Below are 16,058 nucleotides of genomic sequence, written 5' to 3'. Positions count from 1 at the left end.
GATGGGGCCGAAAGGAAAGGAGTTCCCACCTGGCTCCAGACTGAGGGCAATTTTTGTCCAAAAGTACATGTGGTCAGGACTGTGTTGGAGAATAAAATTGTCAAACTTGGCCAAAGGGCAGGGCTAGAAAGTTTTGGATTAGGTCTTCATTCTGGGGGTCTTTCTAAATATAGCTCCCCATGACCCTAATAAGAAAATCAGAACAGGAATTCTTTACACCAATCTTTCCCTCTGACTGTGCTTAGTCGTTCAGTCATGTCTGACTCTTTTCAACCCCATGGACTGTAGTCCACCAGGTCCCTCTGTCCATGGGGATTCTCCGGGCGAAAATATTGGAACGGGTTGCCACACCCTCCTCCAGGGGATCCTCTCAGCCCAGGAATCGAACCCAGCTCTCATGCATTGCTGAAGGATTCCTTACCATCTGAGCCATCAGGGAAGCCTGATCTTTCCCACAGTGGGTACTAAAAGTCGACTGTAGCTTTGATATTCCCACTGGAGGAGAGAATAACCAAATTATCTCAGGGTCAGCTGGGTGAAGAGGAAGGGAGAAGGAGGGACATGCAGGCCACTCACTTGATTCTCCATAACATGATGGCTTTGCCAAATGGCATGTTTCTAGATAGGACGATGATTGGCCAGAAGGAGCAAGGGAAAAAGAACTGGCCAAAAAATCTCTATCTTGGACAGATATTTGTAAGGAAAGGAGACTGTAGGAATCCAAACACTTCAAAAAGATAGAATCTCCGAGGTTTCACATGGGTTAATAAAAAGTCCTAAAGGCTAAGAGTGGGAAAACAACAAGATCCTGTGCTCCTGAAGGATGATCTCAGAGAAATGACTCCTTTTTGTGAGCCCTTTCTTGTTTCCACCAGGACTGGGTCCACCATGCCTGCAGAGAACAGCTTGGCATAGAGGGCTCAAAGGTTCCCAGAAGAGGTCAGAAGTCTGGAGCAGCTCAGGATGAATCAGCTTAGAGGGTGCCCAGGTATCAGGCATGCGTAAGTCCCAGGCATGACTCTCCTTAGTGGAAATAGATAGAAGAGGCATTTTAGGAAACTTAAGTTCTTAAATGGTGATATCTGGAAATCTCCAGCTAGAAATGGGCAACTGAAAACCAGGCCCAAACAATTATCCATGCTCCTCCATACTCTACATAAAAATATTACAACAAAAAGCTCTGCATGGGAGCCTAGCAATATATCCATCTACAGCCCTACCTGACAGAGAGGTCCAAATCCACATTTATATGGAAGCAGACTTGCTGCCAGACCAGAGTTCTTTTTTTCTGGAGAAGGGAATGGCTACCCACTCCAGTATTCTTGCCTGGGGAATTCTTTGGACAGAGGAGCCTGATGGGCTACAGTCCATGGGGTCGCAAAGAGTTGGACACAATTGAGTGACTAACTTTCAGACACAGATTTGGGCTTCCCAGATGGCACTAGTGGTAAAGAACCCACTTACCAATGCAGGAGTTGTAAGAGACTCGAGTTCGATCCCTGGGTTGGGAAGATCCCCTGGAGAAGGGAATGGCAACCCACTCCAGTATTCTTGCCTGGGAGATCCCATGGAAAAAGGAGCCTGGTGGGCTACAGTCCATGGGGTTGCAAAGAGTCAGACTCGGCTGAAGTGACTTAGCATGCACACACAAACATAGATTCTCATGGGCCTTACACCATTACAAGCATGGAGCCCTTTAATAAAACTACCAAGTGAGATCATAAGGGACACCTTGCTTTTATTCCATATGAACATACTAGGCTAAAAACACCCACCAAAAATATCAGGTCCAAATCTCTTGAACCTGTAAATGTTACCTTCTATGGCAAAGACTTGGCAGATGTGACTAAGTCAATCTTCCTAAGATGGGAAGAGTATCCTGGATTATTCAGCTGGGCTCTAACTGCAATCACATGAATAAGAGCGATGCAGAGGGCTATAAGATACAGACAGAAGAGGAGAAGGCAATGTGACCACGAAGACAGAAATTAGAGTGATGCAGCCACATGCCAGGAAAGGCTGGCAGCCACTGGAAGCAGCAAGACAAGTGAGGAATAAGTTCTCCCCTAGTGCTTCCAGAGACAGCATAGCCCTGCCAACGCCTTGATTTCAGCCCAGTGGAAAGGAGTTCCAACTTCTGGCCTCCAGAACTATGAGATAGTAAATTTCTGCTGTTTTAAGCAACCAAGTTTGTGGTCATTTATTGCAGCAACTTTAGGAAATTAATAAAAGGAGAAAGGCTCAACCATGCTCACTGAAATGGGAATTAGTTCTCTCTGCTTTTTTGGTTATTCAAAGCCAGCTTCAAGTTTGAACAATGAATAGGTGACTAGATGACAATGCAATACAATAATTTCCATGCATGCAAAAATATGCTAGCACATAATTCAGTGAACTGCAAGGGCCAAATCAAAATTGCTAAAACAAGAAACCGGAAAATGTTCTAAATGTCTACTGAATCTAGTTCCCATTAAGCTTGTCACTGAAGAGACGCCAAGAAAGCAGGGGTCAGGGTGGGGCAAGAGTGATCACTAACACAAAGAAGCTTATCCTACCCTGCTCAGAAAATAAGAGCCAAAGTTTAACCATCCCATTGCACTCTCCATTAAGTTGTAATAAATTAGCTTCTCTCTTATGGGAAATGCATTCACAATTTCTTAAAATGTACATGCTGATTTCAGAGTCTAGAAGGGGTTATTAGATAAAACTCATAACCCAGAATCGATTGTATCACTTTCTAAATGTGGTCCTGAAATCCTGTATCTGTGCTGAAGCAGCAGGCAGAGACGAAGATGGATGATCTACACATAACAGCATAATAGCTAAAACGCAATTACTGGCCTTTAAGGAAAAGAAAAAAGGCCAGGCGTCATAAACCTCAAAACCAGAACACTTTGCTTTTTAATGATTCCAAATTATCTAAACAAGCACTGGAATGAAAATCACTCAATTAGCCTTGTGCTCTACTAGTAAGAGAATTCTTTGGAGAATTCAATTCTTACTTTGCACATTTTTTGAAATGAACAATAATTTCTCTACATTTGTAAAAAGGTTTTATTTCATTTTAAAATTTGATGATTCACCTTTTCTGTGTATTTGGGTGTTTAATTCTACAGGATATAAGATTTTCAGCACAAATTTTTTGTGGTTTAGCTATTGCCTCTTGGGCAGTTGTAAAATTAGGCAGGTGAAAAACAAGAATGTTACCTGTTTATCTTGGTAGGTTGATATGGTATGGTTTGAAAATCATTAATTTATTCCAGGATAGGAAAGTATTTCGAGCTATTATCTAACAAATATTTCCCCCACAATTACTCTTCCAAAGGATGATATTAAGCAAGAAATGTCTTGATTTCTTTCATAAGCTGTAACCATCCAGAGCCATTGATTTAAATGGTCATTTTTGTTTATCCATCAAAAGCAAGACAGAGTATAGGTTTTACATGCAAATGATACAGTGTTTTTGCCTCCCTCAGCTGAGTGGTAGAGAGCTGGAAAGAATTTAGTCCTTTAAGGTAATGGTGGAAAGAAGACTCAACCAGCACCTGTCTGAAGCCCTCTCCCCATTGGACCCTTAGCAGGTTATGGGCTGGAACCAACTCTTAAAATTAGAAAAAACTGATCTAAAAAGTCAAAAGGCAACTGAAGCCATTATATTACATGAACATAGCTGAACAGCTCTGAGCTCCTTTTCAAATGAAAATTGTTGCCTCTGTAATATCTCTTCTCACCAACCAGATTGAAGAGGACTAATCAAAGCACACAATAAGTGTTCAATAAAGGTCCTTGTTCAGTAATTTCAGAGAAAAGGTTTTAACCATTGTCACTACCTCCAAAACCTACCCCACCCTCTTTTTCACTTGTCCTGGAGCTGCTGGGGAGGAAACTGAACCATCATAAAATGGCTGAGAATTTGACCAAGTTTTATGACAGAGGCCATAAAACTGCAGATTTTATGAAAGGATTCATAATCTATTTGCATGTGAAGAAAAAGACCAGATCTGAAAAGAGGAAAGTCAGGGAGGTAAAGAAAAAGTTTCTTTCTCTTCCCAAGGCACAAATTAAAAGGTTCATTTCTGAATACACAAGCTAAACAGAACGCCTTCAGCTAAACACCAATTGCACTGAATTTTTTGATGATGTTCTACTCTTTTTCGGTATTAATTTTCTTTGTTTTGATGTCGGGACCTTTTTTATTTTTATATTTTTTTTTAGCTTTTTATTTCATATTGGAGTATAACTGATTAACAGTGTTGTGATAGCTTCAGGGGGACAGCAAAGGGACTATGCCATACATATCTCAATATTAATGTTCTGCTTTAATGTTTCCTAATTTTATTTTTACAATCAGCATGTGTTATATAAAAACTCAAAAAAACCCACACACACTGAAAGAGCCAGAGTTAGCATTTGGGTTTCTATTCTTGCAGAGTTTCCTCTGCACATTCTCCTCTCCCCCATAGTACTGATGCTCTTTGTGACTAAAGAAGTAAAAGGGGAGTCAGGGTATTTTGATGAAATTTATTCACAGAAGTTTAGAAACTTAGCCAAACACATCCTGCAAAAAAACACCAGCTTTGTTCAGCCGCGCCCAGCTGCTCTGGTGAGGAGCCCTTCCACCGGGTCCTCCTTGCCCTGACCCTCTGGGGTGGGATCCTTGGCGCTGCCCCAGCCTCAGACCTCAGTCTGCCTCCAGCCTGTGCTCTGCCCAAGGACGCAGTGCTGCTGGATCCAGACATGAAGCCCCTGACATGGTCTCTAGCCTCCTCCTCTAGTCATTGCTCAGGGAAATGTGTTCCAGAATACCAGGGACTCTTCCACAAAGGGAAACAGTGAGTGGGTGACAGGATGAAGCAAATGCCACTTTCTTCTAATGGCCTCATTTCCATTCATGGAATCACCACAGCCCATTAGGGGGGATATAGCAGCCAATTCCAGTGTCCCAGAAAATGGTCTGCCCCGTGAAATTAGTCCTTTGGCTATGAGAGAAAAGGAACCTCTCACATTTTCAAGGACAAAAAGATAATCACAACAGCCTTAGCTACTATTTATTTAGCCATCTGCTACATGCGGGGCAGTGTGCTAAACATTTTGTATTTACTTTCTCGTGTTAATTCATTACAAACTCTAAGAGGAAAATATGGACTAGCAAATAGGAGCATGACCTATAGTTAAGACCCTGAGTTCCAATCCGGACTCTGACACTTGTGAACTGTGTTAGCTGTAGGCAAGTGGCTTAATTTCCCTGTGCTTTGGGATCCAAGCCTGCAAAGCGATATAATGAGTAATATAAAAGAAATCTGTTAAAGTGCTGCACTCAGTATGTCAGCAAATCTGGAAAACTCAGCAGTGGCCACAGGATTAGAAAAGTTCAGTTTTCATTCCAATCCCAGAGAAGGGAATGCCAAAGAATGTTCAAACTACCACACAATTGTGCTCATTTCACATGCTAGGAAGTAATGCTCAAAATCCTTCAAGCTAGGCTTCAGCAGTATGTGAACCAAGAATTTCCAGATATACAAGCTGGGTTTAGAAAAGGCACAAGAACCAGAGAGCAAACTGCCAACATCTGTGGGATCATGGAGAAAGAAAGGGAATTCCAGAAAAACATCTACTTCTTCATTGACTATGCTAAAGCCTTTAACTGTGTGGATCACAACAGACTATGGAAAATTCTTAAAGAGATGAGTACCAGACCACCTTACCTGCCTCCTGAGAAACCTGCATGTGGGTCAAGAAGCAACAATTACAAATGGACATGAAACAACTGATTGGTTCAAAATTGGAAACGGAATATGCTAAGGCTGTATGTTGTCACCCTGCTTACTTAACTTTTATGCAAAGCACATCATACAAAATGCCAGGCTGGATAAAACCACAAACTGGAATCAAGATTGCCAGAAGAAATATCAACAACCTCAGATATGCAGGTGATACCACTCTTATGGCAGAAAATGAAGAGGATCTAAAAAGCTTGTTGATGAGGGTGAAAGAAGAAAGTGAAAAACCTGGCTTGAAACGCAACATTCAAAAAACCTAAGTCAAGGCAAACAGTCCCATCACTTCATGGCAAATAGATGGGAGAAAAGGGGAAGCAGTGACAGATTTATTTTCTTGAGCTCCAAAATCACTGCGGACAGTGGCTGCAGTCTCAAAAGATGCTTGTTCCTTGGAAGAATAGCTATGACAAACCAAGATAGCATATTAAAAAGCAGAGACATCACTTTGCAGACAAACATCCATCTACTCAAAGCTATGGTTTTTCCAGTAGTCACATACGGATGTAAGAGCTGGACCATAAAGAAAGCTGAGTGCCAAAGAATTGGTGCTTTCAAATTGTGATGCTGGAGAAGACTCTTGAGAGTCCCTTGGATCACAAGGAGACCAAACCAGACAATCCTAAAGGAAATCGACCCTGAATATTCATTGGAAGGATTGTTGGTGAAGCTGAAGCTCCAATACTTTGTTTGGCCATCTGATGCAAAGAGCTGACTCACTGGAAAACACTCTGATGCTGGGAAAGATTAAAGGCAAAAGAAGGGAGTAGCCAGAGAATGAGATGGTTAGATAGCATCACTGACTCAATGGACACGAATTTAAGCACACTCTGGGAGATAGTGAAGGTCAGAGAGGCCTGTGCTGTAGTCGCAAAGAGGGGTCACAAAGAGTCAGACGAGACTCAGCAACTGAACAACACAACTCAGCAGAAAGCTTAGAATGGCACCTGGGACACAGGGAATGTTCAAAATGGTTTCAACTGTCATTACTACTATTTCCCCCCATCTTACACATGAGGAAACTAAGGATTAAAAGATACATTACAACCACAGAGTTAATCTTCCCACTTCAGAGGCCAAGGCACCGTCCTCAGTCATAAGTGGTCAGTAGTGGCTCAAGGAGCAGCAAGGGGGCACCCGATTCCTATAGGATATGCTCTGTCCACACTCACACACCTAAGACGGGGAGTGTGGGCTGCCGTGCTAAATTCCCACAGACTCTCAATGTATCTTAGATGCTGTTCTGGGGAGACAGGAATCATCCCATCCAGGAATTACCTGCATAAAGGCCTGATGCCTTGTACACAACACAGGGGCTCTCCTTTGTCCTCTGATTCAAAGCACTGGGCCAGGCCACTGGCATGCTGGGCGCGTGCTCTGGAGAGGAAAGGGCTGTGTGGAGAAGAGGGATGTTCTCCTGGTCCATTCAAGAAGAACACACCTTTCTCTCTTACCACATCTGACCTGTGACGTTGCCCAGGTTGTGCTTCCACACTGAAGCCTGCCCCTGCCTCCACGAGGACCAACAGCCGGGTCTCACACGCCTCATCCCTGACACCACACAATGCAGGCGCTTTCCAGCCCTGAGCCCCACGGTACCACATCACCCACAGACGAATACCTGCCATTGATGATACAAACAGCTGCCACTGATGATACGTTTTCCTGATACGCACCTCCTGATTCATAAAGTAGAAGAAATAAAACCTTAAATAATTGATTTTTAATCAATCAAGACTTTTTCTGCCTTACTAGCTGGCCTTCTGGGCTTCCCTGGTGGCTCAGATGGTAAAGAATCTGCCTGCAATGCAGGAGATCCGGGTTTGATCCCTGGGAAGATCCCCAGGAAAAGGGAATGGCAACCCACTCCAGTATTCTTGCCTGGAAAATTCCATGGACAGAGGAGCCTGGTGGGCTACAGTCCATGGGGTCACAAAAATGTTGGCCATGACTGAGCATGCATGCACTCCAATCTAAATGATCATATATTTGCAATGAAAAGTAGTGGAAATTAAAGCTTGAAATGATCACCATAAAAAAATAATTTTTTAAAGAACTAGGGCTAGAGTCAAGACATCTTAATATGACTGTCATCATTCTTGCTAGTATTCAAAATACTAGCAAAAAGAAAAAGAAACTGGGCAAGTTTTGATGCCTTTGGGCACATTAAGCTCGCCCTCACAATGTAGTTTTCATCCTTAATTCCATTTTCCCTTCCTCCAAGTGCATCTGTGAACTAGAGAATTTATACTTCCTCTTTTCAGTGTCCCTTTCAGAACTTCTGCTAACCTTATGATCTGTTCCCTTCAATGCATCCCAGACAAAGCAATCGCAAAGCAAAAGCTAAATTCAATTCTACTACATCACACTGGAGAAAATGGCTCAATGGTTAAAGGCAGACTTGTGGTTCACTCTGGCTATTTCCTCTAAACTTGAAAAGACTTTTTTATTCCTTAGTCATGTAAAGCTATAGCCAGATCAGCCACCATATCCCTGTATCCAATGTTTAAGAATGGAAAAAGAAAGTTGAATGACGAGCAATAGTTATATTCAAGAAGACAATCTGGAAACAAAGATTTTTAGAAAATGAAATCACATATAAGCAGTCAGATTCCTAGGGTACAAAAGTTAAAAAAAAAAAATCAAATGACTTGAAGGCTTATACATTTAAATAAAAAGGTACGTACATAGATGCCAGTGGTGATGAAGTACCAGTGAAGTTGGAAACAGATGGCTCTGGGTGCAGATTAAACACACACACACAGACTTTATACACATACATATTTACATGCATACATACAACTGTAATATATGAAATTATGTATATCACTTCATATATTAAGCATAAATGTACACAGACATATCCTGCAGGATTTACTCTTGCACCTCTGCTTTGGGTAAAAAAATTCATTTTTAGTGATAAAAGGATCCCCTCTTATTTATTAGACACAAGGTTTGAATTTGCTTGGTGTTTTCTGCCAGTGTGTTTTATCCTGTGTTCACCATGAAGTGTCCAGTTTTAAGACCAGCACAGCTGGAATGAGTAACTGCCTGGGCAAAGGGGCACCTCTGCTTGACTTTAACAGGATGAGGATGAGGAGCGAGGGGCCCGCTCTGCACAGACACCGAGCCCTGTCCAGCTGCACAGAAGGACACCAGGACTCACCAGATTCTGCGTAAACACGGAAACGTCCTCTGTGCTGTTGTCAGAACTGACACATAACAGCCTCCCGAGTCTAGGGGAACATATGACAGTAAAGGTTATAGTTCTGTTTCCTGTACTGTCCACGTCATTGGTCACAGCTCGCAGATCATGAGATGAAAGGGGCTTCACGGAACCTATGTGAAGATTAAAACATGCATGTAAAGCATATGAAAGCTATGGTTAATGACCTTTAAAGATCCCTGGGAACTGGAGAACATGTAGTTATGTACAGGAGACTGGCTAACTCTAACTTGAAATTGGGGTGAGGAGCTAATGATCCATGAGGGATCTGTTTGTGGATGTGCTTTGCTACTGGGGCTGGAGATGAAGGAGGAAAATCCCACAAAAAGACCTCCTCAACCCCCACAATCCTGTGTGTCTAACTGAGCCCAAGAGAAAGAAGGCATTGCCAGGTGAGTGGCACCCAGCTCAGTTCCGGGCACAGGAAGGGGGAGTGGACGCTGTGCATGGAGAGAATAGGAGACAGCCCCCTCCCTGGGAGGACAGGCACATCCTGGCCTGATGACGGCTGCAGGTGCTCCATGGAGTGTCCATCTGTGGACACCTGAGGGACAGGCTGGCTCTAGAACAAATATGAGAGGTCTCCAGAGGACCCCCAGAGGTACACGCTGCATGGATAACATGGGGAGGGAAGAGCCTGTGTGGATATCATGGGGAAAAGAGCCAGTGTGAGTGGTCAGTGTGCTAATGTGACCTCACTGATAATCAGTGGCCAGAGAGACGGGGACACGCAGGTTAGAGCAGTGCTTGTCACATACTCTGTACTGAAGGATCAGTGTTTCCCCCCAAATCCACTGTGAGCCAATAATTTTATAAAATACAATAAAACTTTGCAACAATGTCGAATTGCTATAAAAATTTCTAAACACCTCCTTTCACTTTCCATTCTTATCACTTCACAGACCAGAAGGTTCATGGACCACAGTTTGAGGAATATAGGGCTGAAGTAATTATCCCTTCACTTTGCATGGGATTAGGGAATAATTCCAATCTGATAGGATGGCAGATCTGAGAGAGATTTATGCAGTCCACCTGGCCCAGAATTTCACCTTCTCTTTTCTGTTTCAGCCCTTGCTAAAGGGCTTTACCGGAGAAGGCAATGGCACCCCACTCCAGTACTCTTGCCTGGAAAATCCCATGGACGGAGGAGCCTGGTAGGCTGCAGTCCATGGGGTCACGAAGAGTCAGACATCACTGAGGGACTTCACTTTCACTTTTCACTTTTATGCATTGGAGAAGGAAATGGCAACCCACTCCAGTGTTCTTGCCTGGAGAATCCCAGGGATGGGGTCGCACAGAGTTGGACACTACTGAAGTGACTTAGCAGTAGCAAAGGGCTTTATGGAGAAGGCAATGGCAACCCACTCCAGTGCTCTTGCTTGGAGAATCCCAGGGACGGGGGAGCCTGGTGGGCTGCCGTCTGTGGGGTCGCACAGAGTCGGACACAACTGAAGTGATTTAGCAGCAGCAGTAGCAAAGGGCTTTAACATCAGGTCTTGCACAGGGGCCTTGCACTAGCTCTTGGAGTAGGCACTTGAGATAAATTGTTTATAAAGTTGAGTTAATCACCCAATAATAACTAAGACTTCTAAGTGACATCCATTTTGCTTTCATTACTCTACCATTAGAGCCCTGGAGAGTGAGGGCCACCAACTGCAGTATTTAAACCATGTTAGGTGCTTAAAGGCAGGACCTTGACTATAGCTAATACACGGGGAAAACCAGCTTTCAGTAAGGTTTTCAAACATGCAAGGACTGTTCTGAACCTTTAATTAATTAAGGTTCCCTTTAAAATAGCTGACAATAAAACCAAAAATAAACAAAATTTCCTCTGCTCAGCAAAGGAAACCATCACAAGATGAAAAGGCAACCTGTGGAATGGGAGAAAATACTTGCAAACCACATATCTGATAAAGGGCTAATATCCAAAATATACAAGGGTCTCATACAACTTAGTAGCAAAATCCCCAAATAACCCAATTTTAAAATGGGCAAATGACTTAAATAGACATTTTTTCCCAAGAAGACTTACAAATAAGCAACAGGTACATGGAAACGTGTTCATCAATGCTAACCATCAGGGAAATACAAGTCAAAACCACAGTCACCTCACACCTGTCAGGATGCCCATTAACAAAACGACATGAAGTGACAAATGCTAGTGAGGGATGTGGAGAAAAGAGAACAGAACCCTTGTGCACTGTTGGTGAGAATGTAAATTGGTGCAGTCACCATGGAAAACAGTACAGAGTTTCCTCAAGAAATTAAAAGTAGAACTACCATATGATCCAGAAATCCCACCTCTGGGTATATATTCAAAGGAAACAAATTCATTATCTCAAAGGAAAATCTGTACTCCCGTGTTTATTGCAGCATCATTCAAAATAGTCAAGGTATAGAGACATCTTAAATGTCAATCAGTGGATGAATAGATCAAAAAAAATGTTGTAAAATGTGATATATATATATATATATATATATATACACACACACACACATATACATATTAACATATATAATCTAAAATAAAATATTGTAAAATGTGCTACACACACACACACACACACATACACATACATATAGACACACACATACACTGTGCGGTGCTTAGTCGCTCAGTCGTGTCCGACTCTTTGCTACCTTATGGACTGTAGCCCACCAGGCTCCTCTGTCCATGGAGATTCTCCAGGCAAGAATACTGGAGTAGGTTGCCACACTTTCCTCCAGGGGATCTTCCCAACCCAAGGATTAAACCCAGGTCTCCCACATTGCAAGTGGATTCTTTATCATCTGAGTCACCAGGAAGCCCAAGAACACTGGAGTGGGTAGCCTATCCCTTCTGCAGGGGATCTTCCTGACCCAGGAATGAAACCTGGGTCTTTCGCATTGCAGGAGGATTCTTTACCAGCTGAGCTACAGTGAACATACACACACACACACACACACACACACACACACACACACACACACACACTGGAATAGTATTTAGCCTCAAAAAAGGAGGAGATCCTGTCATTTGCAACAACATGGATGAAGCTAGAGGGCATTAGGCTAAGTGAAACAAGCCAGACAAAGACAAATACTGAATGGTATCACTTAAACGTGGAATTTTTTTTTAAGTCAAATTCATAGAAACAGAGATTGCCAGGGTCTGGGGATGAAAGAAATGGGGAGAGTTTTGGTAAAAGAGTACAAACTTTCAGTTATAAGATAAATAAGGTCTGAAGATCTAATGTACAGCATGTACGATTATAGTAAATAACACTTCATTGTATAATTCAAATTTGCTAAGCGAGTAAAAGTGAAAAGAAAAAAGTAAACATAGGAAGAGATGAATGTATTCATTAGTTTGATTTGGGGGAAGATCTTTTCAAAGTGTACACATATATCAAATCATCACATTATATATTTCAGATATCTCGCAATTTTTGTCAATTATACCTTTATAAAGCTACCAAACAAAAGACTAAAATAAGACAAAATAAACAGAATAAAGTAAAATAAAATACCTGCGCTCTGGGGATAGGCACTAGGCCCTGGGGCTCCTGAGAGAAGGCAGAAGTACCTGGAAATATCAGCCTCAGGAACACAATTCTGCCCCAGAGTCAGGTCAGGTCTGCCTTGGTACACACACACAAAAGTATGCTTTAATTGCCTCCTGTATTTCTATAGTTCTTGCTGCTGAAAGTCACTGCCACCTTTTAGCTTCTGGATCTGGGGACCCAGGCAACGAGGTCATCCTGGGGAGGCCAAGAGGAACTATTCTGTACATTCAGTCAATGTTACATGAAGTCATAACTGAGGCCCATTCTCTATTACCTGTCAAGCGAGGGTCCCCCCTCCTGTCAGGATTATATCTGATTATATTATATATATAATTATATCTGATTATATCTCTTTTGTGTGCAGTCTCCGGGCACCCCAACATCCAGCTTCTTCTCATCTTCAGTTTTTCTTTGGAATTTTTAACACTGTGCTTTCTTAATTATTTCCTTAATGAAATCAGACTCTTTATCTTTTCATTTATTCCTTCACTCAAGGATTATCTTTGGCAGGTGAGGGGGGGTTTGGTGGGAGGGCTCTTTAAAAAATCATTTTATTTATCTTTAGTTGAAGCATGTGGCATCTAGTTCCCTGACCAGGGATTGAACCTGAGCCTCCTGCACTGGAAGGGCAGAGTCTTAGCCTCTGGACCATCACAGAGGTCAATTTCAAAAAGTCTTTTTGGGTAGAGGGCCCACCACAGATGTCCCAGGTCATGAGTACTTCTCGCTCAGCCAACGTATATTAATCCCTCATTCCCTTGTCCAGCTTCCTAACCCAGGAGGGTGTCCAGTTCCTAGTCAGCAGTCACCCAGAGCATGCTCAGTCAACAAGACTAGCTGGCTCCTTGCTGCAAATGCCTGATGAGCATCTCTGACCATGCAGCCCAATTCACTAAGAGCCAAACATCACTTCCCCCTAACCCCACCTTCTTCCATCCAAACATTGATATTTTCATCAGTGAGCTTCAAGCACTTAATTTGGGAAAGATTTCACTAAAGTCCCACCTAAATTTATATTCTACAGAAGAACTGCCCTACCAGGAATGTGGTAATAAAAGGGCCCTGTAGCCATATCTGTTTGGCAAACTCCCACTCTACATGTACCTCATGGCAATTTCAAAAGCAAGTTGACATGTTAAAGACTCTAAGTCTTGGAGTAAAGATATCTTTTAACCCTTCTTTTAAGTATAGCAATTCTCAAACATACTCATATCCTATTTGCTTCATGAAAAACAACCACCACCATAACAGCAAGAGTCTTGTGGCCACTGGGCTGGGAGGTCTTGTGCACCCCTTCAACAGACATTATCAGGTGCCTTGTATGCGACAAGCCCTCTAATACAAGGAATGGAGATATACCAGAAAACAGCACAGACCCAGTCCTGCCTTTTCATTTAGATGTCATGATAACTCCTAAGATGTATGTATTTTTTTCCTCATCGCTAAGAAGGGATGATAAGGCTCAGAGAGGTTAAGCAACTTGCCTAATGGTCAAACGTAAATCTCATTGACTCTGAAGTCAGTATTATTAAAAAGTTGGCACTATATTGCCTATATCATACTATTGAGTTGGCCAAAATGTTCATTTCGGTTTTTCCATAAGATGTTACAACCGAAATGAACATTTTGGCCAATCCAATACTTTGAGCTCAGTTAAAATGACCCCTGAGTTAGGAAATGTGATGAATGATTCAGGAAGTCTGATAGATGCAGCTCTCCAACTTCCAGACAGAGCCTGTATCCTCCCTGAGCTTTGCCTCTGCATCATGCTGTCCTCACTGGTACCCTCTTCCCTCTCTGTTCCCACCATCACAATGCTGCTCGCTCTGCAGGGGCAGCTTAAGGCCCATCTGGCCAACAAGATCTCCCTCCCCAGTGTTGCCTATGGGAAATTTTCCTCCCCTAAACTCAAGGAGCTCACCCAGGCTGCACCCTCACTGGACACTTAGGATAATATACTTTGCATGATTACTATATGCCTGTGTATAAGTCTCTTATTTCCCCAGCGAGTAAGTCTTTAATTTTTTCCTTGAGGATTGACAGTCTTTTCTTAAAGCTCTTGGTTATCTCCCGCTAAGTCTTACAATATTCAATTCAGTCAAGACCATTTGACTAAAAGCTTTTATAAATCTCTGCTCCAAACCCTTTAACAACATGCTGTGACTTCCTGCTGCTTTCTTCTCTCCCTCAATTCCCATCATGCAGACAGATGGCCCATTGGTGAGACATGATTCCCTCCACAGCATAACCAAACCCCCAGGGAACTGAAGTCACACAGTTTGCTATGAATATCCTTCACTGATCAGTTACTTAACTCCAGGTCTGTGTAAGCTTATATTCCAGACCAGTTTGACAAAACTCTCAAGGTCAACCCCCCCTCTACACTCTTTGTAAAAGAGTCAGGTACAACTTAGATACACAGAAACACTAGGACCTAAGGCCACAGTATGTTCCAACATGCTATAACTAAATATAAACACATTCAATGGTGGCATTCAAGGTGAAAAATTGGTTACAAAATTCCTTTCTGGGGGATAAATTTTCCTGAAAGAAATAGAATATATGTATAAGCATAAGTGAAATGAAGTCACTCAGTCGTGTCCAACTCTTTGCGACCCCGTGGATTGTAGCCTACCAGGCTCCTCCGTCCATGGGATTCTCCAGGCAAGAATACTGGAGTGGGTTGCCATTTCCTTCTCTGATGTATAAGCATACACACACATATATATGTATGTGGGGGCTGCCATCTATGGGGTCGCACAGAGTCGGACACGACTGAAGTGACCTAGCAGCAGCAGCACTTATAAAAAAATAATAAAATGAAAATATACATTAAGTTTACTTTCTTAGTTGACAACCAAAAAGTCTGTTTAGAACTACAACTCCTCCTATTTTAAAATAATTGAGTTAAAGATTGACTTCAAATTTGGTAGGGCATACAAACTTTAACTGGGCTTCCCAGGTGACTCGGTAGAAAATCCGTCTGCAATGCAGGAGATGGTGGTTTGATCCCTGGGTCAGGAAGATCCTTGGAGAAGGAAATGGCAACCCACTCCAGTATTCTTGCCTGGAGAATCTCATGGACAGAGGAGCCTGACAGGCTACAGTCCATGGGGTCACAAAATAGTTGGATATGACTTAGCAACTAAACAGTAACAACAACACAAATTACAACTAACCTTAAAATATTCACTCAGTAAGTATTTTTATAATTATTTTGGCTTACCCTACAAATTCTCACAAGTCTCAAGCAGGGCTGCTTTTTAAGGCGGTATACAAAGGAGGCAGAACAGCATGGCCCAAGTCTGCTGGGCTGATGGAGAAAAGCCAATTGGTATGGGCTCAGTGGGAGTGATAAAAATTTTTAAAAAATTGACTAATGCTGGGCTATAATATTTTAATAATCCAAGAGAGTAAAACACACATAAAATTTCCACATAAGCATTGCTGCTTATTAAATTGCTCTGCACCTTTTCCTGGTTGTGGATATCAATCCATCAATAACATTAA

The 16,058-nt window shown here is 42.3% G+C and overlaps 1 protein-coding gene across 1 annotated transcript in view; it reads right to left on the bottom strand.

Moving 5' to 3' along the window:
• The window catches only part of LOC133046594 (chondroitin sulfate proteoglycan 4-like), a 60,027-nt gene that overhangs the window by 10,412 nt on the left and 33,557 nt on the right, over nucleotides 1-16,058 (bottom strand). The window contains exon 5 of the mRNA XM_061129476.1: nucleotides 8,944-9,116. Coding sequence (XP_060985459.1) covers nucleotides 8,944-9,116 — 173 coding nt within the window. The remainder of the gene's footprint in view (nucleotides 1-8,943; nucleotides 9,117-16,058) is intronic.

The sequence above is a fragment of the Dama dama genome, chromosome 25, assembly GCF_033118175.1.
Source record: "Dama dama isolate Ldn47 chromosome 25, ASM3311817v1, whole genome shotgun sequence".
NCBI lineage: Eukaryota > Metazoa > Chordata > Mammalia > Artiodactyla > Cervidae > Dama > Dama dama.
The sequence above is the reverse complement of the archived record's forward strand: the minus strand, read 5'-3'. Positions and strand labels throughout refer to the sequence as shown.